The sequence below is a fragment of the Sebastes fasciatus genome, chromosome 17, assembly GCF_043250625.1.
Source record: "Sebastes fasciatus isolate fSebFas1 chromosome 17, fSebFas1.pri, whole genome shotgun sequence".
In the NCBI taxonomy this organism is placed as follows: domain Eukaryota; kingdom Metazoa; phylum Chordata; class Actinopteri; order Perciformes; family Sebastidae; genus Sebastes; species Sebastes fasciatus.
The window spans coordinates 26121836-26146302 of record NC_133811.1 but is presented as its reverse complement, the minus strand read 5'-3'; the positions used below and the strand labels follow the sequence as shown (position 1 = coordinate 26146302).

At 38.1% G+C, this 24467-nt stretch overlaps 3 protein-coding genes across 3 annotated transcripts; all 3 read right to left on the bottom strand.

The window, feature by feature from the left end:
• Nucleotides 1-2064: 2064 nt before the first annotated feature.
• Nucleotides 2065-3216, bottom strand: LOC141754728 (uncharacterized). Its single transcript, XM_074613990.1, has 4 exons — nt 3183-3216; nt 3037-3078; nt 2823-2946; nt 2065-2737 (listed from the first exon to the last, which is right to left on the bottom strand). The coding sequence occupies exons 2-4, from the start codon at nt 3068-3070 to the stop codon at nt 2158-2160; spliced, it is 738 nt and encodes a 245-aa protein (XP_074470091.1). The 5' UTR covers nt 3071-3078; nt 3183-3216; the 3' UTR covers nt 2065-2157.
• A 6345-nt stretch (nt 3217-9561) lies between these two features.
• On the bottom strand, nt 9562-10717 carry LOC141754747 (uncharacterized). Its single transcript, XM_074613996.1, has 4 exons — nt 10683-10717; nt 10534-10575; nt 10320-10443; nt 9562-10234 (listed from the first exon to the last, which is right to left on the bottom strand). Exons 2-4 carry the CDS (start codon nt 10565-10567, stop codon nt 9655-9657), a joined length of 738 nt encoding a protein of 245 aa, XP_074470097.1. The 5' UTR covers nt 10568-10575; nt 10683-10717; the 3' UTR covers nt 9562-9654.
• A 7279-nt stretch (nt 10718-17996) lies between these two features.
• Nucleotides 17997-19151, bottom strand: LOC141754792 (uncharacterized). Its single transcript, XM_074614083.1, has 4 exons — nt 19115-19151; nt 18969-19010; nt 18755-18878; nt 17997-18669 (listed from the first exon to the last, which is right to left on the bottom strand). Exons 2-4 carry the CDS (start codon nt 19000-19002, stop codon nt 18090-18092), a joined length of 738 nt encoding a protein of 245 aa, XP_074470184.1. The 5' UTR covers nt 19003-19010; nt 19115-19151; the 3' UTR covers nt 17997-18089.
• Between the last annotated feature and the right edge of the window lie 5316 nt (nt 19152-24467).

Below are 24467 nucleotides of genomic sequence, written 5' to 3'. Positions count from 1 at the left end.
CGTTTATTCGTTTTTTTTCTAATGATAGACCCAGAAAGTATCACATAATGACATCAATCATACATCAATTAATATTATTGTATTATTATAATTACTAAATAAAAACCAAATATCTCTTGCTCTGAAAGATGTATAATGACACGTACATGAGGTTTCATCAGACAGTGGTGATGTGGTCTTGTACATGTTACATCGGTTAGACTTGACTGAGCGGCGGGTTATCGACCCGCAGACCGACCTCACAGAACGGACAGACTCACCGTGGACGAGCAGACTATGCCATGTACAACACTGTGTGTCCCATCACTTCAATCCGTCTCTCCATTAGGCCATTATCACGTTATTGGTTTCATCAAATGAAGGTTATAATGTAAATGTAATGCATTTAATCCTGTAAGATTAATCGGCCTGAATGATCAGAAGTGAAACTACTGATGTGATTGGTCGGGAATTTGTTGACTCTCGACTCAAACCAATAGGCTGTAGAAAGACGTAACACATTAAGAGACATTACAGAATTACAGAGCTCTTTGTTTTTGTCATTGAGTTCAGTGCCTGTCGCTCCGGTCTTGAATTCTATTCTCGTTTTGTTTTTTTTACTGTAAAGTCTGTCTTGGCGTGCGGTGAATGAAATCGTTGTGCTTGTTTAAAGAGGATTTATTGGTTACAGACATGTTTACCAGCTATCAGGGGGGAGTGTACTGTACTGCATGTCACGTTAACAATCCATCACTTGTTTTATTGCCTTTTTTATGTTACATACATATGGAACAGTATACATATGGCCTGTATATACCTCTTGGAAACTGATAAATACCATTTCTTACAAAAGAAAACTGCACGTCTTTGGTCGTTTCCTTCAGTCCGTCTCGTCTCTGCTGGAGTGTGATTTCATATGAATTTCTTAAGGAGTGCTCAAGTCAGTTGATTCCAGATACCTCAGAACATGGAGATTATAAACCCTAAAACTGTGTCAAATGAGTACAATTCTGACTAAATATTATGTGTCACCCCTACCAACTATAATAAATGAGATTCAGGTACAGTTGCAGTTTTGTCAGTGGTCACAAATCACTTTATCTGTTGCCTTTTATGGAGTCATAGGTGGGCCATAAAAAAAATAATAAATCTGTAAAAGAATAAGGAAATAACAAATAAAATAATAATTGTAAGCATTTTCATTCATTTTCATATTTATTTCTGTATATATTTTTAAAACTATATATTTTTTTGCATTTAAATTACTCTATGCCTTCTGTATTTTTTTGTATTATTTATTTTTATATAATGTAATTTATTCGTATCCCTTTTCATTTCCTTATTCTTTCCCCTATTACTATTCCTTGAAGGGCCAAGCTGTCAATCAGCTGGCTTTGGGCAAACCTTCCTGCCCAGGCTGAGAAGTAAATTCCTGCACACATATACTTGAGACTTAAATTGAGTAATTTATATGCAAAAAAAAAAACATATATTTAAGAAACATATACAGAAATAAATATGAAAATAAATGAAAATGCTTATAATTAGTTATTATTTTATTATTATTTTATATTTTAATATTTGTCTTTATATTTCCACATTTACTTTCTTATTCTTTTACAGATTAATTATTTTTTTTTTTTTGGCACTCCTATGACTCCATACTCCTTGAAGACTTGTAATTTGTTTCACAATTTCTACTAAATGTTGGCATGAAAAACAGTTAATCAGTGCTTTTATGACCCTTTCATTTAAAGTTTTGAAATAATATGAATCAAACTATAGAGCATGAGTATTAGATATATGACCATCTTTTGATATTTGGATGAAAAACAGGAAAGCTTGTTTGATATTTAGAAAGCAAAAAAAGTTATTGGAGAAAGGTCTTGTAAACTAAAGGTAGTTGGAGTCATCTTCTGCCCAAAGTGATTACATGGACGATGAGTCATGACATGTCTGTGTTTAGTGCAGCTTTATGAATTTGCCTTTTAATTGTACAACAATTGTATAAAAGTAGTCTCGGTAATGAATCACTCTTCTGTGAAAAGAGTCTTGCATGCTTATGAAGACACCAAAAGACTGAACTTATTGGTTAGATTTATATTTATTGAAATATAGATTAGATGAAGCTGACATCAATATTTGGTGTCAGGCCGTGAGGCTGACGGAGAAGTCCGTTTACTGGTTCTTCTGAGTGAAGGACTCCCACAGAACGGTCAGCCGAGCCTGCAGATCCTGAGTGGTGGCGTCCAGCTTGGCCTTCAGCTCCTCTACTCTTTGAGCCAGGTTCTGCTGGATCTCCCGGGTTTTCTCGGTCATCTGGGTCTTAAAGCTCTGGGTCAGGGGGACCACAGTCTTCTGAAACTCCTCCAGGCTCTGCTCCATCTTCTTCTTCATCTCCTCGGTGAAGGGGATCATCTGGGCCTGCATCTCGGCCACGCTCTTCCCCAGCTGCGCCTTCATCTCCTGGCTCTTCTGCAGCATGACGGCCTTCAGGGCCTTGGGATCCATGGTCTCGGCGTAGGGGGTCGTTTCCTTCTTCAGCTCCTCCACCTGCCTGTGGAGCTGCGCCACCATCTCCGCGGCGAAGGGCTGCATGTTAGTCCTCATGGCGGTCAGATCCTTCTTCAGACGGGCCTTCAGCTGCTCGGCCTGCTCGGAAAACTGAGTTGTGAAGTCCTGGGTCAGAGGAGCCATCTGAGCCTGCAGAGCAGCGACGTACAGGTTCACTGTGTCAGAGCTCTGAGAGATCATGGTGCTGATAGACACAGGAGAGAAAACAGTTATTAACTAGAAACATATACTATATTTATAATGTCGTGAAGCTTCTTTATCACTCTTACTTCACTTCCTGTCTGAACTGATTCAGAGTGAGTGTTTCTTGAGAGACGAAGTCCCGGAAAGCATCTCTCACCAAATCCAGATTGTTCCTGGGCGGATCCTGCCACAGGATGTTGGCATTGCAAACTGTGGATAAAAGATTTAGCAGATTTAGTATAGAACCAAAACATTTATTCAACTATATATATATTTATTTCAAAGAGAAAATTCACTCACCAGAGACAAGCGCGAGAACCACAAGTACCTTCATGATTGATTCTGTTGGATAAAGAAATTAGATTAACAATTGAAAAACATGTAAAAATCTGAAACTTATTTAAGTCATGAAGTGTTTTAATAATAATAATAATAAAATATGTTACCTGACAGAGGCAGCTTCTTTGCTCTGAGTCTGGTAACTTGTGTTGTTTCAGACGCCTGTTAAGAGCTTTTATAGTCGTATTGAAGGGTAAAGTCCTTCTCTGGTTGCCCCGCTGAACAGATTCTTGTCACTGCTGCCACTCTACGTCATAATTTAAGTGTCATCGCCTTAATCGCCCTGTGATACTGGCATCAGAATGGGATGAGTAATGGTTTATATCACTAAAACAGTGTCACGTACGGCAGTTACACAGCAGACAGTGGACGAAAGGGGTATTCAAAACCTTTAAAGTATAGTAGCAAATAACTCTCATTTGAATATAGCAAATAAATGTGCAGAAAATTTCACTTAAAGCAGCAGTAGGCAGGGTGGAGCAAATATGATTAAAGTTATTTTTATAAAACGGTCACTATATCCTGACAGTGAGAGAAAATCATGTGCCTCTGTGTCCTCCGGTGCTCCTAACGGCATCTGCAAGATTTCACAGACCGGAGGAAAATAACCAATCAGAGCCGAGCTGGAGGCTTGCCGTCTCTGAGCAGCTGTCAATCACTCACAAACTCCGATCAAACGGTCAAACTAGGCAGCGCTGATCAAATATTAATCAATATTCTGTTACTGTAATGACTATTTCTCACCTCAAATGTTTTCAGAAACATCTTGTAGTGCACTGTTTAGCTGTAAAATTAGAAAGTTTTTGATCAGGTAGCCATGTTGAGATCAGTTGAGGAAATACCAAGCACCGCCCACCAGCCGAAGCACAGCCAATAGGAACGCTCTCTCTCTCTGAAATGACCTGTAATTGGCCAAAGTCTCCCGTCACCGGCTAGATTTTTTAAACCCTGAAAACAGAGCCATAAATTACACTTGAATTACAATATACTGAAAGATTATTATGGATTTTTTGCCCAATGATGCCAAAAATATATACTGCCACTTTAACCTGTGACAGATTATTACCTGTATTTTTTCTGCCGCTGAAGGGAGTGTAGTCTGACTTTACCCTGCAGGGTCTTTCAAAATGTTTTCACAGCAGATTTATTGTCTTTCAATTGTCCCTGGTAGATTTATTGTTGTTGATGTAAGCGGGACATTGAACTATTGAGTTTGAAGTTCCACAGTAGTGTTTTTGGGTCCACTTTTTTTTTTAACTGTATATTAATGATTTAAAGACAGTCTTTGTTTGATTGTGCTTTACTATTGTCTTATAAAGAATACAGAAATAGAGAAGCTATACTTTTTTTAGATCTAAAAGGACACTCAGAGTTTACAGATGGGGAAACATTAAAGGTATGATATGCAAGAATTAAAGCTGCGGCGGGTAGATCGATATGTGTGTTTACTCTGTGCCTCTTAAGTTATAATGGAGTAATCAAGAGAAACAATGCAGGACTTGTACTGCAACAGAGTGATATAATAACAGCCTCCTTATCTTATTTATCTTATCTGCTGACATTCTTTACTCCTGAGTGTCACCGAGTTTACACATGTTACATAAGAGTGACTTCAATCATGTCTCCTGAGTGTCTTTCCACTAATTACAATTACACATGATATTAAATAATGGGATTATAATGTTATATTATATATTATATACTATGCTATATATTCTTTTTTTACTTTTTAGCCATGCAAGCAGCGTGGCTAAAAAATAGAAATATCTCAACAGAATGGATTGCCTTGGAATTTTCTACAGACATTCATGGTCACCAGAGGATGATGCTATGCTTCTGTAACGCGCTGTTGGTCAGGACGACGTTATCAGCTGTAAACGCTGTATGAGAGTAGTGGAGATCGGCGACCGTGAGCTAGCCAGTGGGGCGCGCTCCTATGCACTAAAAACACACACGGCCGGCCCGGCTACGTCATCAAAGCACGGAGAAACTTGTGTTACTACACACACAGAGGGAGAGAGACTTCATTCTCTGCTCAGGTAGACATTACTCCTCTAGGGGAGGAACATCAACTATCGGATGGATTGTCATGAAATGTGGTGATCCTCTGACTTTTCTTCTAGCGCCATCAACATTTAATTCGTCCAGTATTTTGTTTTATGACTTAATACCTTTTTTACACCAAAAACAGTTTTTTCCCTATCAAAGTACATTTTCTGCATGTCAGGAATAATGAATGTTTGGTCAAAGCAAATTTATCCAGGTCTAAAAAAAGATTTGATACATGTTGGTGATTTACTAAAGGTATAACACCATGTTAATCCCTTCGCTAAAGATTAGCCTGAATTGCTAAACTGGGCCATTTTTTCCAAAATGGTAGCTATGGGGCAAAGTGAGCCAAAGGCTATGGGGTAAGTTGAGCCACTGGCTCACTAATATTCTACTATTATTCCGAGCCACTGGCTCAACTTACCCCACCATAAATTAACCAAATTAATTCTCTGATGTATAAAATGGTATTACTGTTGAGTGTTACACAACTTGGTTTGATTTTTTTATGTGTTAACCTTTATAGAAGAGGGAGATAAAGGAAGTTAAAACAGGTGGTTATAGTGGAACAGCAGAGGCAAAGAGGGTCCTCACAGAGGAGGTAGAGAAGGAGCTTGCAGACCATATCAAGAAGCTGGCTGAACAGTTCCACGGCCTTACTCCAAAGAAATGCTGTGAACTGGCATTGGAATTGGCAGAAAGAACAACCTTCCTGTCCCCAACAACTGGAAAGAGCAGGGTTTAGCAGGTAGGCCTAGGTCAAACCAAAGACCAAGACGAAAATCACAGCGTACAGCAGTTCTGAGGAGAGTGTGATGTCATCCCATTTGATGACACTTCTGAGCATGAGAGTTCTAATGATGAGAGAAGTGAATCAGACATCTCAGATCTGTCAGTTGGTGACTTTGTCATAGTAAACTTTGTATCCAAAGGCAGAAGCTACCATTACATTGGCTTGGTTGAGAGCCTGGAGGGCAACGAAGTGAGTGCAAGATTTCTCAGAAGAATCCGGGGGAACACTTGACGTGAGAAGCCCACCTTTGTATTCAAGGAAAAGGATGAGGCATCTTTTCCACTGAGTGATGTGCTGAAGGAGCTACCTCAACCTCAAAAGGCTGGAGGAACTGCAAGGAGGGAGCAACAGTTCATATTTCACTGCAACCTTGACGACTGGAATATTGTCGAATATTGAATGATATTTTGATTGTTCAATGGTCTTGAAACTCACAGGTGGTTTGTTCTCACAAGTTCATAACTGTGAAACTGTTTGTTAACACACTTATGCTGAGGTTTAAACTTAAAAACTCAGATGTTCAGTTTACCCCACGATGGCTCAACTTACCCACTGACTCGGATCAACTTACCCCTTACCTGGGGCAAGTTGAGCCACAGGAGCACTTTTTTTGGGAAGGTCATTTTTTCCAGACAGCTTTGTGATGGATGCATGCTGATCATTTCATTTGATAGGAGAGATCCTGAATTTAAGGTTCAAGTTTTCATTCTGCTTCTGTCTCATTTTTCCTAACCTCGAGGACAGCATAAGTAAAAACTGGCTCATCTTACCCCACTCTCCCCTATATCTCTACATAGCAAATAGTTGTTTGCTGCTATATTAACGCTCTGGATATCGTATAAAGCACCTTTAAGTAAAATGTCTCAAAGAAAACATCAACTATCGGATGGATTGTCATGAAATGTGGTGATCCTCTGACTTTTCTTCTAGCGCCATCAACATTTAATTCGTCCAGTATTTTGTTTTATGACTTAATACCTGCAAAACTAATGACATTCCCGTCAGCTTCAGCTGAACTTTACTGTGTTTAGTCCCGATTCGCAAATCTAAGCATGCTAACACGCTAAACTAAAACTGATGAACATGGTAAACATTATACCTGCTAAACACCAGCATGTTGGCATTGTCATTGTGAAGATGTTAGCACGCTAACAGTGGCATTTAGCTCAAGTACAGCCTCACAGAGCTGCTAGCATGGCTGTGTAGACTCTTTTTTAAAGTTATTTTAATATTATTGTCAATTACAATTTTCTATAATAAATATAAGTACTATAAGTATAATTAATGTTTAAAAAAATATTGATTGTTAATTTAAGTGTATTTGTCATTTTATAGGAAATAAAGCTTTCTCTCAGAACTAGGACATAAAACCTAAGACCTATAACTTAATCTGTATATACAGTGTGTATATATAACTATATATACACACTGTATATATATATATATATATATATATATATATATATATATATATACACACAGTATATATGTATACTGTATATAGTTATATTATATATATGGATATATAAAAAAACTAATAAATGCTGTCAAATTGAAACTATATAGTTTCAGTTTGACAGCGTTTATTCGTTTTTTTTCTAATGATAGACCCAGAAAGTATCACATAATGACATCAATCATACATCAATTAATATTATTGTATTATTATAATTACTAAATAAAAACCAAATATCTCTTGCTCTGAAAGATGTATAATGACACGTACATGAGGTTTCATCAGACAGTGGTGATGTGGTCTTGTACATGTTACATCGGTTAGACTTGACTGAGCGGCGGGTTATCGACCCGCAGACCGACCTCACAGAACGGACAGACTCACCGTGGACGAGCAGACTATGCCATGTACAACACTGTGTGTCCCATCACTTCAATCCGTCTCTCCATTAGGCCATTATCACGTTATTGGTTTCATCAAATGAAGGTTATAATGTAAATGTAATGCATTTAATCCTGTAAGATTAATCGGCCTGAATGATCAGAAGTGAAACTACTGATGTGATTGGTCGGGAATTTGTTGACTCTCGACTCAAACCAATAGGCTGTAGAAAGACGTAACACATTAAGAGACATTACAGAATTACAGAGCTCTTTGTTTTTGTCATTGAGTTCAGTGCCTGTCGCTCCGGTCTTGAATTCTATTCTCGTTTTGTTTTTTTTACTGTAAAGTCTGTCTTGGCGTGCGGTGAATGAAATCGTTGTGCTTGTTTAAAGAGGATTTATTGGTTACAGACATGTTTACCAGCTATCAGGGGGGAGTGTACTGTACTGCATGTCACGTTAACAATCCATCACTTGTTTTATTGCCTTTTTTATGTTACATACATATGGAACAGTATACATATGGCCTGTATATACCTCTTGGAAACTGATAAATACCATTTCTTACAAAAGAAAACTGCACGTCTTTGGTCGTTTCCTTCAGTCCGTCTCGTCTCTGCTGGAGTGTGATTTCATATGAATTTCTTAAGGAGTGCTCAAGTCAGTTGATTCCAGATACCTCAGAACATGGAGATTATAAACCCTAAAACTGTGTCAAATGAGTACAATTCTGACTAAATATTATGTGTCACCCCTACCAACTATAATAAATGAGATTCAGGTACAGTTGCAGTTTTGTCAGTGGTCACAAATCACTTTATCTGTTGCCTTTTATGGAGTCATAGGTGGGCCATAAAAAAAATAATAAATCTGTAAAAGAATAAGGAAATAACAAATAAAATAATAATTGTAAGCATTTTCATTCATTTTCATATTTATTTCTGTATATATTTTTAAAACTATATATTTTTTTGCATTTAAATTACTCTATGCCTTCTGTATTTTTTTGTATTATTTATTTTTATATAATGTAATTTATTCGTATCCCTTTTCATTTCCTTATTCTTTCCCCTATTACTATTCCTTGAAGGGCCAAGCTGTCAATCAGCTGGTTTTGGGCAAACCTTCCTGCCCAGGCTGAGAAGTAAATTCCTGCACACATATACTTGAGACTTAAATTGAGTAATTTATATGCAAAAAAAAAAACATATATTTAAGAAACATATACAGAAATAAATATGAAAATAAATGAAAATGCTTATAATTAGTTATTATTTTATTATTATTTTATATTTTAATATTTGTCTTTATATTTCCACATTTACTTTCTTATTCTTTTACAGATTAATTATTTTATTTTTTTTGGCACTCCTATGACTCCATACTCCTTGAAGACTTGTAATTTGTTTCACAATTTCTACTAAATGTTGGCATGAAAAACAGTTAATCAGTGCTTTTATGACCCTTTCATTTAAAGTTTTGAAATAATATGAATCAAACTATAGAGCATGAGTATTAGATATATGACCATCTTTTGATATTTGGATGAAAAACAGGAAAGCTTGTTTGATATTTAGAAAGCAAAAAAAGTTATTGGAGAAAGGTCTTGTAAACTAAAGGTAGTTGGAGTCATCTTCTGCCCAAAGTGATTACATGGACGATGAGTCATGACATGTCTGTGTTTAGTGCAGCTTTATGAATTTGCCTTTTAATTGTACAACAATTGTATAAAAGTAGTCTCGGTAATGAATCACTCTTCTGTGAAAAGAGTCTTGCATGCTTATGAAGACACCAAAAGACTGAACTTATTGGTTAGATTTATATTTATTGAAATATAGATTAGATGAAGCTGACATCAATATTTGGTGTCAGGCCGTGAGGCTGACGGAGAAGTCCGTTTACTGGTTCTTCTGAGTGAAGGACTCCCACAGAACGGTCAGCCGAGCCTGCAGATCCTGAGTGGTGGCGTCCAGCTTGGCCTTCAGCTCCTCTACTCTTTGAGCCAGGTTCTGCTGGATCTCCCGGGTTTTCTCGGTCATCTGGGTCTTAAAGCTCTGGGTCAGGGGGACCACAGTCTTCTGAAACTCCTCCAGGCTCTGCTCCATCTTCTTCTTCATCTCCTCGGTGAAGGGGATCATCTGGGCCTGCATCTCGGCCACGCTCTTCCCCAGCTGCGCCTTCATCTCCTGGCTCTTCTGCAGCATGACGGCCTTCAGGGCCTTGGGATCCATGGTCTCGGCGTAGGGGGTCGTTTCCTTCTTCAGCTCCTCCACCTGCCTGTGGAGCTGCGCCACCATCTCCGCGGCGAAGGGCTGCATGTTAGTCCTCATGGCGGTCAGATCCTTCTTCAGACGGGCCTTCAGCTGCTCGGCCTGCTCGGAAAACTGAGTTGTGAAGTCCTGGGTCAGAGGAGCCATCTGAGCCTGCAGAGCAGCGACGTACAGGTTCACTGTGTCAGAGCTCTGAGAGATCATGGTGCTGATAGACACAGGAGAGAAAACAGTTATTAACTAGAAACATATACTATATTTATAATGTCGTGAAGCTTCTTTATCACTCTTACTTCACTTCCTGTCTGAACTGATTCAGAGTGAGTGTTTCTTGAGAGACGAAGTCCCGGAAAGCATCTCTCACCAAATCCAGATTGTTCCTGGGCGGATCCTGCCACAGGATGTTGGCATTGCAAACTGTGGATAAAAGATTTAGCAGATTTAGTATAGAACCAAAACATTTATTCAACTATATATATATTTATTTCAAAGAGAAAATTCACTCACCAGAGACAAGCGCGAGAACCACAAGTACCTTCATGATTGATTCTGTTGGATAAAGAAATTAGATTAACAATTGAAAAACATGTAAAAATCTGAAACTTATTTAAGTCATGAAGTGTTTTAATAATAATAATAATAATAAAATATGTTACCTGACAGAGGCAGCTTCTTTGCTCTGAGTCTGGTAACTTGTGTTGTTTCAGACGCCTGTTAAGAGCTTTTATAGTCGTATTGAAGGGTAAAGTCCTTCTCTGGTTGCCCCGCTGAACAGATTCTTGTCACTGCTGCCACTCTACGTCATAATTTAAGTGTCATCGCCTTAATCGCCCTGTGATACTGGCATCAGAATGGGATGAGTAATGGTTTATATCACTAAAACAGTGTCACGTACGGCAGTTACACAGCAGACAGTGGACGAAAGGGGTATTCAAATCCTTTAAAGTATAGTAGCAAATAACTCTCATTTGAATATAGCAAATAAATGTGCAGAAAATTTCACTTAAAGCAGCAGTAGGCAGGGTGGAGCAAATATGATTAAAGTTATTTTTATAAAACGGTCACTATATCCTGACAGTGAGAGAAAATCATGTGCCTCTGTGTCCTCCGGTGCTCCTAACGGCATCTGCAAGATTTCACAGACCGGAGGAAAACAACCAATCAGAGCCGAGCTGGAGGCTTGCCGTCTCTGAGCAGCTGTCAATCACTCGAGAACTCCGATCAAACGGTCAAACTAGGCAGCGCTGATCAAATATTAATCAATATTCTGTTACTGTAATGACTATTTCTCACCTCAAATGTTTTCAGAAACATCTTGTAGTGCACTGTTTAGCTGTAAAATTAGAAAGTTTTTGATCAGGTAGCCATGTTGAGATCAGTTGAGGAAATACCAAGCACCGCCCACCAGCCGAAGCACAGCCAATAGGAACGCTCTCTCTCTCTGAAATGACCTGTAATTGGCCAAAGTCTCCTGTCACCGGCTAGATTTTTTAAACCCTTAAAACAGAGCCATAAATTACACTTGAATTACAATATACTGAAAGATTATTATGGATTTTTTGCCCAATGATGCCAAAAATATATACTGCCACTTTAACCTGTGACAGATTATTACCTGTATTTTTTCTGCCGCTGAAGGGAGTGTAGTCTGACTTTACCCTGCAGGGTCTTTCAAAATGTTTTCACAGCAGATTTATTGTCTTTCAATTGTCCCTGGTAGATTTATTGTTGTTGATGTAAGCGGGACATTGAACTATTGCGTTTGAAGTTCCACAGTAGTGTTTTTGGGTCCACTTTTTTTTTTAACTGTATATTAATGATTTAAAGACAGTCTTTGTTTGATTGTGCTTTACTATTGTCTTATAAAGAATACAGAAATAGAGAAGCTATACTTTTTTTAGATCTAAAAGGACACTCAAACGGACCTCAGAGTTTACAGATGGGGAAACATTAAAGGTATGATATGCAAGAATTAAAGCTGCGGCGGGTAGATCGATATGTGTGTTTACTCTGTGCCTCTTAAGTTATAATGGAGTAATCAAGAGAAACAATGCAGGACTTGTACTGCAACAGAGTGATATAATAACAGCCTCCTTATCTTATTTATCTTATCTGCTGACATTCTTTACTCCTGAGTGTCACCGTGTTTACACATGTTACATAAGAGTGACTTCAATCATGTCTCCTGAGTGTCTTTCCACTAATTACAATTACACATGATATTAAATAATGGGATTATAATGTTATATTATATATTATATACTATGCTATATATTCTTTTTTTACTTTTTAGCCATGCAAGCAGCGTGGCTAAAAAATAGAAATATCTCAACAGAATGGATTGCCTTGGAATTTTCTACAGACATTCATGGTCACCAGAGGATGATGCTATGCTTCTGTAACGCGCTGTTGGTCAGGACGACGTTATCAGCTGTAAACGCTGTATGAGAGTAGTGGAGATCGGCGACCGTGAGCTAGCCAGTGGGGCGCGCTCCTATGCACTAAAAACACACACGGCCGGCCCGGCTACGTCATCAAAGCACGGAGAAACTTGTGTTACTACACACACAGAGGGAGAGAGACTTCATTCTCTGCTCAGGTAGACATTACTCCTCTAGGGGAGGAACATCAACTATCGGATGGATTGTCATGAAATGTGGTGATCCTCTGACTTTTCTTCTAGCGCCATCAACATTTAATTCGTCCAGTATTTTGTTTTATGACTTAATACCTTTTTTACACCAAAAACAGTTTTTTCCCATCAAAGTACATTTTCTGCATGTCAGGAATAATGAATGTTAGGTCAAAGCAAATTTATCCAGGTCTAAAAAAAGATATGATACATGTTGGTGATTTACTAAAGATATAACACCATGTTAATCCCTTCGCTGAAGATTAGCCTGAATTGCTAAACTGGGCCACCTTTGTATTCAAGGAAAAGGATGAGGCATCTTTTCCACTGAGTGATGTGCTGAAGGAGCTACCTCAACCTCAAAAGGCTGGAGGAACTGCAAGGAGGGAGCAACAGTTCATATTTCACTGCAACCTTGACGACTGGAATATTGTCGAATATTGAATGATATTTTGATTGTTCAATGGTCTTGAAACTCACAGGTGGTTTGTTCTCACAAGTTCATAACTGTGAAACTGTTTGTTAACACACTTATGCTGAGGTTTAAACTTAAAAACTCAGATGTTCAGTTTACCCCACGATGGCTCAACTTACCCACTGACTCGGATCAACTTACCCCTTACCTGGGGCAAGTTGAGCCACAGGAGCACTTTTTTTGGGAAGGTCATTTTTTCCAGACAGCTTTGTGATGGATGCATGCTGATCATTTCATTTGATAGGAGAGATCCTGAATTTAAGGTTCAAGTTTTCATTCTGCTTCTGTCTCATTTTTCCTAACCTCGAGGACAGCATAAGTAAAAACTGGCTCATCTTACCCCACTCTCCCCTATATCTCTACATAGCAAATAGTTGTTTGCTGCTATATTAACGCTCTGGATATCGTATAAAGCACCTTTAAGTAAAATGTCTCAAAGAAAACATCAACTATCGGATGGATTGTCATGAAATGTGGTGATCCTCTGACTTTTCTTCTAGCGCCATCAACATTTAATTCGTCCAGTATTTTGTTTTATGACTTAATACCTTTTTTACACCAAAAACAGTTTTTTCCCTATCAAAGTACATTTTCTGCATGTCAGGAATAATGAATGTTAGGTCAAAGCAAATTTATCCAGGTCTAAAAAAAGATATGATACATGTTGGTGATTTACTAAAGATATAACACCATGTTAATCCCTTCGCTGAAGATTAGCCTGAATTGCTAAACTGGGCCATTTTTTCCAAAATGGTAGCTATGGGTCAAAGTGAGCCAAAGGCTATGGGGTAAGTTGAGCCACTGGCTCACTAATATTCTACTATTATTCCGAGCCACTGGCTCAACTTACCCCACCATAAATTAACCAAATTAATTCTCTGATGTATAAAATGGTATTACTGTTGAGTGTTACACAACTTGGTTTGATTTTTTTATGTGTTAACCTTTATAGAAGAGGGAGATAAAGGAAGTAAAAACAGGTGGTTATAGTGGAACAGCAGAGGCAAAGAGGGTCCTCACAGAGGAGGTAGAGAAGGAGCTTGCAGACCATATCAAGAAGCTGGCTGAACAGTTCCACGGCCTTACTCCAAAGAAATGCTGTGAACTGGCATTGGAATTGGCAGAAAGAACAACCTTCCTGTCCCCAACAACTGGAAAGAGCAGGGTTTAGCAGGTAGGCCTAGGTCAAACCAAAGACCAAGACGAAAATCACAGCGTACAGCAGTTCTGAGGAGAGTGTGATGCCATCCCATTTGATGACACTTCTGAGCATGAGAGTTCTAATGATGAGAGAAGTGAATCAGACATCTCAGATCTGTCAGTTGGTGACTTTGTCATAGTAAACTTTGTATCCAAAGGCAGAAGCTACCATTACATTGGCTTGGTTGAGAGCCTGGAGGGCAACGAAGTGAGTGCAAGATTTCTCAGAAGAATCCGGGGGAACACTTGACGTGAGAAGCCCACCTTTGTATTCAAGGAAAAGGATGAGGCATCTTTTCCACTGAGTGATGTGCTGAAGGAGCTACCTCAACCTCAAAAGGCTGGAGGAACTGCAAGGAGGGAGCAACAGTTCATATTTCACTGCAACCTTGACGACTGGAATATTGTCGAATATTGAATGATATTTTGATTGTTCAATGGTCTTGAAACTCACAGGTGGTTTGTTCTCACAAGTTCATAACTGTGAAACTGTTTGTTAACACACTTATGCTGAGGTTTAAACTTAAAAACTCAGATGTTCAGTTTACCCCACGATGGCTCAACTTACCCACTGACTCGGATCAACTTACCCCTTACCTGGGGCAAGTTGAGCCACAGGAGCACTTTTTTTGGGAAGGTCATTTTTTCCAGACAGCTTTGTGATGGATGCATGCTGATCATTTCATTTGATAGGAGAGATCCTGAATTTAAGGTTCAAGTTTTCATTCTGCTTCTGTCTCATTTTTCCTAACCTCGAGGACAGCATAAGTAAAAACTGGCTCATCTTACCCCACTCTCCCCTATATCTCTACATAGCAAATAGTTGTTTGCTGCTATATTAACGCTCTGGATATCGTATAAAGCACCTTTAAGTAAAATGTCTCAAAGAAAACATCAACTATCGGATGGATTGTCATGAAATGTGGTGATCCTCTGACTTTTCTTCTAGCGCCATCAACATTTAATTCGTCCAGTATTTTGTTTTATGACTTAATACCTGCAAAACTAATGACATTCCCGTCAGCTTCAGCTGAACTTTACTGTGTTTAGTCCCGATTCGCAAATCTAAGCATGCTAACACGCTAAACTAAAACTGATGAACATGGTAAACATTATACCTGCTAAACACCAGCATGTTGGCATTGTCATTGTGAAGATGTTAGCACGCTAACAGTGGCATTTAGCTCAAGTACAGCCTCACAGAGCTGCTAGCATGGCTGTGTAGACTCTTTTTTAAAGTTATTTTAATATTATTGTCAATTACAATTTTCTATAATAAATATAAGTACTATAAGTATAATTAATGTTTAAAAAAATATTGATTGTTAATTTAAGTGTATTTGTCATTTTATAGGAAATAAAGCTTTCTCTCAGAACTAGGACATAAAACCTAAGACCTATAACTTAATCTGTATATACAGTGTGTATATATAACTATATATACACACTGTATATATATATATATATATATATATATATATATATATATATATACACACAGTATATATGTATACTGTATATAGTTATATTATATATATGGATATATAAAAAAACTAATAAATGCTGTCAAATTGAAACTATATAGTTTCAGTTTGACAGCGTTTATTTGTTTTTTTTCTAATGATAGACCCAGAAAGTATCACATAATGACATCAATCATACATCAATTAATATTATTGTATTATTATAATTACTAAATAAAAACCAAATATCTCTTGCTCTGAAAGATGTATAATGACACGTACATGAGGTTTCATCAGACAGTGGTGATGTGGTCTTGTACATGTTACATCGGTTAGACTTGACTGAGCGGCGGGTTATCGACCCGCAGACCGACCTCACAGAACGGACAGACTCACCGTGGACGAGCAGACTATGCCATGTACAACACTGTGTGTCCCATCACTTCAATCCGTCTCTCCATTAGGCCATTATCACGTTATTGGTTTCATCAAATGAAGGTTATAATGTAAATGTAATGCATTTAATCCTGTAAGATTAATCGGCCTGAATGATCAGAAGTGAAACTACTGATGTGATTGGTCGGGAATTTGTTGACTCTCGACTCAAACCAATAGGCTGTAGAAAGACGTAACACATTAAGAGACATTACAGAATTACAGAGCTCTTTGTTTTTGTCATTGAGTTCAGTGCCTGTCGCTCCGGTCTTGAATTCTATTCTCGTTTTGTTTTTTTTACTGTAAAGTCTGTCTTGGCGTGCGGTGAATGAAATCGTTGTGCTTGTTTAAAGAGGATTTATTGGTTACAGACATGTTTACCAGCTATCAGGGGGGAGTGTACTGTACTGCATGTCACGTTAACAATCCATCACTTGTTTTATTGCCTTTTTTATGTTACATACATATGGAACAGTATACATATGGCCTGTATATACCTCTTGGAAACTGATAAATACCATTTCTTACAAAAGAAAACTGCACGTCTTTGGTCGTTTCCTTCAGTCCGTCTCGTCTCTGCTGGAGTGTGATTTCATATGAATTTCTTAAGGAGTGCTCAAGTCAGTTGATTCCAGATACCTCAGAACATGGAGATTATAAACCCTAAAACTGTGTCAAATGAGTACAATTCTGACTAAATATTATGTGTCACCCCTACCAACTATAATAAATGAGATTCAGGTACAGTTGCAGTTTTGTCAGTGGTCACAAATCACTTTATCTGTTGCCTTTTATGGAGTCATAGGTGGGCCATAAAAAAAATAATAAATCTGTAAAAGAATAAGGAAATAACAAATAAAATAATAATTGTAAGCATTTTCATTCATTTTCATATTTATTTCTGTATATATTTTTAAAACTATATATTTTTTTGCATTTAAATTACTCTATGCCTTCTGTATTTTTTTGTATTATTTATTTTTATATAATGTAATTTATTCGTATCCCTTTTCATTTCCTTATTCTTTCCCCTATTACTATTCCTTGAAGGGCCAAGCTGTCAATCAGCTGGTTTTGGGCAAACCTTCCTGCCCAGGCTGAGAAGTAAATTCCTGCACACATATACTTGAGACTTAAATTGAGTAATTTATATGCAAAAAAAAAAACATATATTTAAGAAACATATACAGAAATAAATATGAAAATAAATGAAAATGCTTATAATTAGTTATTATTTTATTATTATTTTATATTTTAATATTTGTCTTTATATTTCCACATTTACTTTCTTATTCTTTTACAGATTAATTATTTTTTTTTTTTTGGCACTCCTATGACTCCATACTCCTTGAAGACTTGTAATTTGTTTCACAATTTCTACTAAATGTTGGCATGAAAAACAGTTAATCAGTGCTTTTATGACCCTTTCATTTAAAGTTTTGAAATAATATGAATCAAACTATAGAGCATGAGTATTAGATATATGACCATCTTTTGATATTTGGATGAAAAACAGGAAAGCTTGTTTGATATTTAGAAAGCAAAAAAAGTTATTGGAGAAAGGTCTTGTAAACTAAAGGTAGTTGGAGTCATCTTCTGCCCAAAGTGATTACATGGACGATGAGTCATGACATGTCTGTGTTTAGTGCAGCTTTATGAATTTGCCTTTTAATTGTACAACAATTGTATAAAAGTAGTCTCGGTAATGAATCACTCTTCTGTGAAAAGAGTCTTGCATGCTTATGAAGACACCAAAAGACTGAACTTATTGGTTAGATTTATATTTATTGAAATATAGATTAGATGAAGCTGACATCAATATTTGGTGTCAGGCCGTGAGGCTGACGGAGAAGTCCGTTTACTGGTTCTTCTGAGTGAAGGACTCCCACAGAACGGTCAGCCGAGCCTGCAGATCCTGAGTGGTGGCGTCCAGCTTGGCCTTCAGCTCCTCTACTCTTTGAGCCAGGTTCTGCTGGATCTCCCGGGTTTTCTCGGTCATCTGGGTCTTAAAGCTCTGGGTCAGGGGGACCACAGTCTTCTGAAACTCCTCCAGGCTCTGCTCCATCTTCTTCTTCATCTCCTCGGTGAAGGGGATCATCTGGGCCTGCATCTCGGCCACGCTCTTCCCCAGCTGCGCCTTCATCTCCTGGCTCTTCTGCAGCATGACGGCCTTCAGGGCCTTGGGATCCATGGTCTCGGCGTAGGGGGTCGTTTCCTTCTTCAGCTCCTCCACCTGCCTGTGGAGCTGCGCCACCATCTCCGCGGCGAAGGGCTGCATGTTAGTCCTCATGGCGGTCAGATCCTTCTTCAGACGGGCCTTCAGCTGCTCGGCCTGCTCGGAAAACTGAGTTGTGAAGTCCTGGGTCAGAGGAGCCATCTGAGCCTGCAGAGCAGCGACGTACAGGTTCACTGTGTCAGAGCTCTGAGAGATCATGGTGCTGATAGACACAGGAGAGAAAACAGTTATTAACTAGAAACATATACTATATTTATAATGTCGTGAAGCTTCTTTATCACTCTTACTTCACTTCCTGTCTGAACTGATTCAGAGTGAGTGTTTCTTGAGAGACGAAGTCCCGGAAAGCATCTCTCACCAAATCCAGATTGTTCCTGGGCGGATCCTGCCACAGGATGTTGGCATTGCAAACTGTGGATAAAAGATTTAGCAGATTTAGTATAGAACCAAAACATTTATTCAACTATATATATATTTATTTCAAAGAGAAAATTCACTCACCAGAGACAAGCGCGAGAACCACAAGTACCTTCATGATTGATTCTGTTGGATAAAGAAATTAGATTAACAATTGAAAAACATGTAAAAATCTGAAACTTATTTAAGTCATGAAGTGTTTTAATAATAATAATAATAAAATATGTTACCTGACAGAGGCAGCTTCTTTGCTCTGAGTCTGGTAACTTGTGTTGTTTCAGACGCCTGTTAAGAGCTTTTATAGTCGTATTGAAGGGTAAAGTCCTTCTCTGGTTGCCCCGCTGAACAGATTCTTGTCACTGCTGCCACTCTACGTCATAATTTAAGTGTCATCGCCTTAATCGCCCTGTGATACTGGCATCAGAATGGGATGAGTAATGGTTTATATCACTAAAACAGTGTCACGTACGGCAGTTACACAGCAGACAGTGGACGAAAGGGGTATTCAAAACCTTTAAAGTATAGTAGCAAATAACTCTCATTTGAATATAGCAAATAAATGTGCAGAAAATTTCACTTAAAGCAGCAGTAGGCAGGGTGGAGCAAATATGATTAAAGTTATTTTTATAAAACGGTCACTATATCCTGACAGTGAGAGAAAATCATGTGCCTCTGTGTCCTCCGGTGCTCCTAACGGCATCTGCAAGATTTCACAGACCGGAGGAAAATAACCAATCAGAGCCGAGCTGGAGGCTTGCCGTCTCTGAGCAGCTGTCAATCACTCACAAACTCCGATCAAACGGTCAAACTAGGCAGCGCTGATCAAATATTAATCAATATTCTGTTACTGTAATGACTATTTCTCACCTCAAATGTTTTCAGAAACATCTTGTAGTGCACTGTTTAGCTGTAAAATTAGAAAGTTTTTGATCAGGTAGCCATGTTGAGATCAGTTGAGGAAATACCAAGCACCGCCCACCAGCCGAAGCACAGCCAATAGGAACGCTCTCTCTCTCTGAAATGACCTGTAATTGGCCAAAGTCTCCTGTCACCGGCTAGATTTTTTAAACCCTTAAAACAGAGCCATAAATTACACTTGAATTACAATATACTGAAAGATTATTATGGATTTTTTGCCCAATGATGCCAAAAATATATACTGCCACTTTAACCTGTGACAGATTATTACCTGTATTTTTTCTGCCGCTGAAGGGAGTGTAGTCTGACTTTACCCTGCAGGGTCTTTCAAAATGTTTTCACAGCAGATTTATTGTCTTTCAATTGTCCCTGGTAGATTTATTGTTGTTGATGTAAGCGGGACATTGAACTATTGCGTTTGAAGTTCCACAGTAGTGTTTTTGGGTCCACTTTTTTTTTTAACTGTATATTAATGATTTAAAGACAGTCTTTGTTTGATTGTGCTTTACTATTGTCTTATAAAGAATACAGAAATAGAGAAGCTATACTTTTTTTAGATCTAAAAGGACACTCAAACGGACCTCAGAGTTTACAGATGGGGAAACATTAAAGGTATGATATGCAAGAATTAAAGCTGCGGCGGGTAGATCGATATGTGTGTTTACTCTGTGCCTCTTAAGTTATAATGGAGTAATCAAGAGAAACAATGCAGGACTTGTACTGCAACAGAGTGATATAATAACAGCCTCCTTATCTTATTTATCTTATCTGCTGACATTCTTTACTCCTGAGTGTCACCGTGTTTACACATGTTACATAAGAGTGACTTCAATCATGTCTCCTGAGTGTCTTTCCACTAATTACAATTACACATGATATTAAATAATGGGATTATAATGTTATATTATATATTATATACTATGCTATATATTCTTTTTTTACTTTTTAGCCATGCAAGCAGCGTGGCTAAAAAATAGAAATATCTCAACAGAATGGATTGCCTTGGAATTTTCTACAGACATTCATGGTCACCAGAGGATGATGCTATGCTTCTGTAACGCGCTGTTGGTCAGGACGACGTTATCAGCTGTAAACGCTGTATGAGAGTAGTGGAGATCGGCGACCGTGAGCTAGCCAGTGGGGCGCGCTCCTATGCACTAAAAACACACACGGCCGGCCCGGCTACGTCATCAAAGCACGGAGAAACTTGTGTTACTACACACACAGAGGGAGAGAGACTTCATTCTCTGCTCAGGTAGACATTACTCCTCTAGGGGAGGAACATCAACTATCGGATGGATTGTCATGAAATGTGGTGATCCTCTGACTTTTCTTCTAGCGCCATCAACATTTAATTCGTCCAGTATTTTGTTTTATGACTTAATACCTTTTTTACACCAAAAACAGTTTTTTCCCTATCAAAGTACATTTTCTGCATGTCAGGAATAATGAATGTTAGGTCAAAGCAAATTTATCCAGGTCTAAAAAAAGATATGATACATGTTGGTGATTTACTAAAGATATAACACCATGTTAATCCCTTCGCTGAAGATTAGCCTGAATTGCTAAACTGGGCCACCTTTGTATTCAAGGAAAAGGATGAGGCATCTTTTCCACTGAGTGATGTGCTGAAGGAGCTACCTCAACCTCAAAAGGCTGGAGGAACTGCAAGGAGGGAGCAACAGTTCATATTTCACTGCAACCTTGACGACTGGAATATTGTCGAATATTGAATGATATTTTGATTGTTCAATGGTCTTGAAACTCACAGGTGGTTTGTTCTCACAAGTTCATAACTGTGAAACTGTTTGTTAACACACTTATGCTGAGGTTTAAACTTAAAAACTCAGATGTTCAGTTTACCCCACGATGGCTCAACTTACCCACTGACTCGGATCAACTTACCCCTTACCTGGGGCAAGTTGAGCCACAGGAGCACTTTTTTTGGGAAGGTCATTTTTTCCAGACAGCTTTGTGATGGATGCATGCTGATCATTTCATTTGATAGGAGAGATCCTGAATTTAAGGTTCAAGTTTTCATTCTGCTTCTGTCTCATTTTTCCTAACCTCGAGGACAGCATAAGTAAAAACTGGCTCATCTTACCCCACTCTCCCCTATATCTCTACATAGCAAATAGTTGTTTGCTGCTATATTAACGCTCTGGATATCGTATAAAGCACCTTTAAGTAAAATGTCTCAAAGAAAACATCAACTATCGGATGGATTGTCATGAAATGTGGTGATCCTCTGACTTTTCTTCTAGCGCCATCAACATTTAATTCGTCCAGTATTTTGTTTTATGACTTAATACCTTTTTTACACCAAAAACAGTTTTTTCCCTATCAAAGTACATTTTCTGCATGTCAGGAATAATGAATGTTAGGTCAAAGCAAATTTATCCAGGTCTAAAAAAAGATATGATACATGTTGGTGATTTACTAAAGATATAACACCATGTTAATCCCTTCGCTAAAGATTAGCCTGAATTGCTAAACTGGGCCATTTTTTCCAAAATGGTAGCTATGGGTCAAAGTGAGCCAAAGGCTATGGGGTAAGTTGAGCCACTGGCTCACTAATATTCTACTATTATTCCGAGCCACTGGCTCAACTTACCCCACCATAAATTAACCAAATTAATTCTCTGATGTATAAAATGGTATTACTGTTGAGTGTTACACAACTTGGTTTGATTTTTTTATGTGTTAACCTTTATAGAAGAGGGAGATAAAGGAAGTAAAAACAGGTGGTTATAGTGGAACAGCAGAGGCAAAGAGGGTCCTCACAGAGGAGGTAGAGAAGGAGCTTGCAGACCATATCAAGAAGCTGGCTGAACAGTTCCACGGCCTTACTCCAAAGAAATGCTGTGAACTGGCATTGGAATTGGCAGAAAGAACAACCTTCCTGTCCCCAACAACTGGAAAGAGCAGGGTTTAGCAGGTAGGCCTAGGTCAAACCAAAGACCAAGACGAAAATCACAGCGTACAGCAGTTCTGAGGAGAGTGTGATGCCATCCCATTTGATGACACTTCTGAGCATGAGAGTTCTAATGATGAGAGAAGTGAATCAGACATCTCAGATCTGTCAGTTGGTGACTTTGTCATAGTAAACTTTGTATCCAAAGGCAGAAGCTACCATTACATTGGCTTGGTTGAGAGCCTGGAGGGCAACGAAGTGAGTGCAAGATTTCTCAGAAGAATCCGGGGGAACACTTGACGTGAGAAGCCCACCTTTGTATTCAAGGAAAAGGATGAGGCATCTTTTCCACTGAGTGATGTGCTGAAGGAGCTACCTCAACCTCAAAAGGCTGGAGGAACTGCAAGGAGGGAGCAACAGTTCATATTTCACTGCAACCTTGACGACTGGAATATTGTCGAATATTGAATGATATTTTGATTGTTCAATGGTCTTGAAACTCACAGGTGGTTTGTTCTCACAAGTTCATAACTGTGAAACTGTTTGTTAACACACTTATGCTGAGGTTTAAACTTAAAAACTCAGATGTTCAGTTTACCCCACGATGGCTCAACTTACCCACTGACTCGGATCAACTTACCCCTTACCTGGGGCAAGTTGAGCCACAGGAGCACTTTTTTTGGGAAGGTCATTTTTTCCAGACAGCTTTGTGATGGATGCATGCTGATCATTTCATTTGATAGGAGAGATCCTGAATTTAAGGTTCAAGTTTTCATTCTGCTTCTGTCTCATTTTTCCTAACCTCGAGGACAGCATAAGTAAAAACTGGCTCATCTTACCCCACTCTCCCCTATATCTCTACATAGCAAATAGTTGTTTGCTGCTATATTAACGCTCTGGATATCGTATAAAGCACCTTTAAGTAAAATGTCTCAAAGAAAACATCAACTATCGGATGGATTGTCATGAAATGTGGTGATCCTCTGACTTTTCTTCTAGCGCCATCAACATTTAATTCGTCCAGTATTTTGTTTTATGACTTAATACCTGCAAAACTAATGACATTCCCGTCAGCTTCAGCTGAACTTTACTGTGTTTAGTCCCGATTCGCAAATCTAAGCATGCTAACACGCTAAACTAAAACTGATGAACATGGTAAACATTATACCTGCTAAACACCAGCATGTTGGCATTGTCATTGTGAAGATGTTAGCACGCTAACAGTGGCATTTAGCTCAAGTACAGCCTCACAGAGCTGCTAGCATGGCTGTGTAGACTCTTTTTTAAAGTTATTTTAATATTATTGTCAATTACAATTTTCTATAATAAATATAAGTACTATAAGTATAATTAATGTTTAAAAAAATATTGATTGTTAATTTAAGTGTATTTGTCATTTTATAGGAAATAAAGCTTTCTCTCAGAACTAGGACATAAAACCTAAGACCTATAACTTAATCTGTATATACAGTGTGTATATATAACTATATATACACACTGTATATATATATATATATATATATATATATATATATATATATATACACACAGTATATATGTATACTGTATATAGTTATATTATATATATGGATATATAAAAAAACTAATAAATGCTGTCAAATTGAAACTATATAGTTTCAGTTTGACAGCGTTTATTCGTTTTTTTTCTAATGATAGACCCAGAAAGTATCACATAATGACATCAATCATACATCAATTAATATTATTGTATTATTATAATTACTAAATAA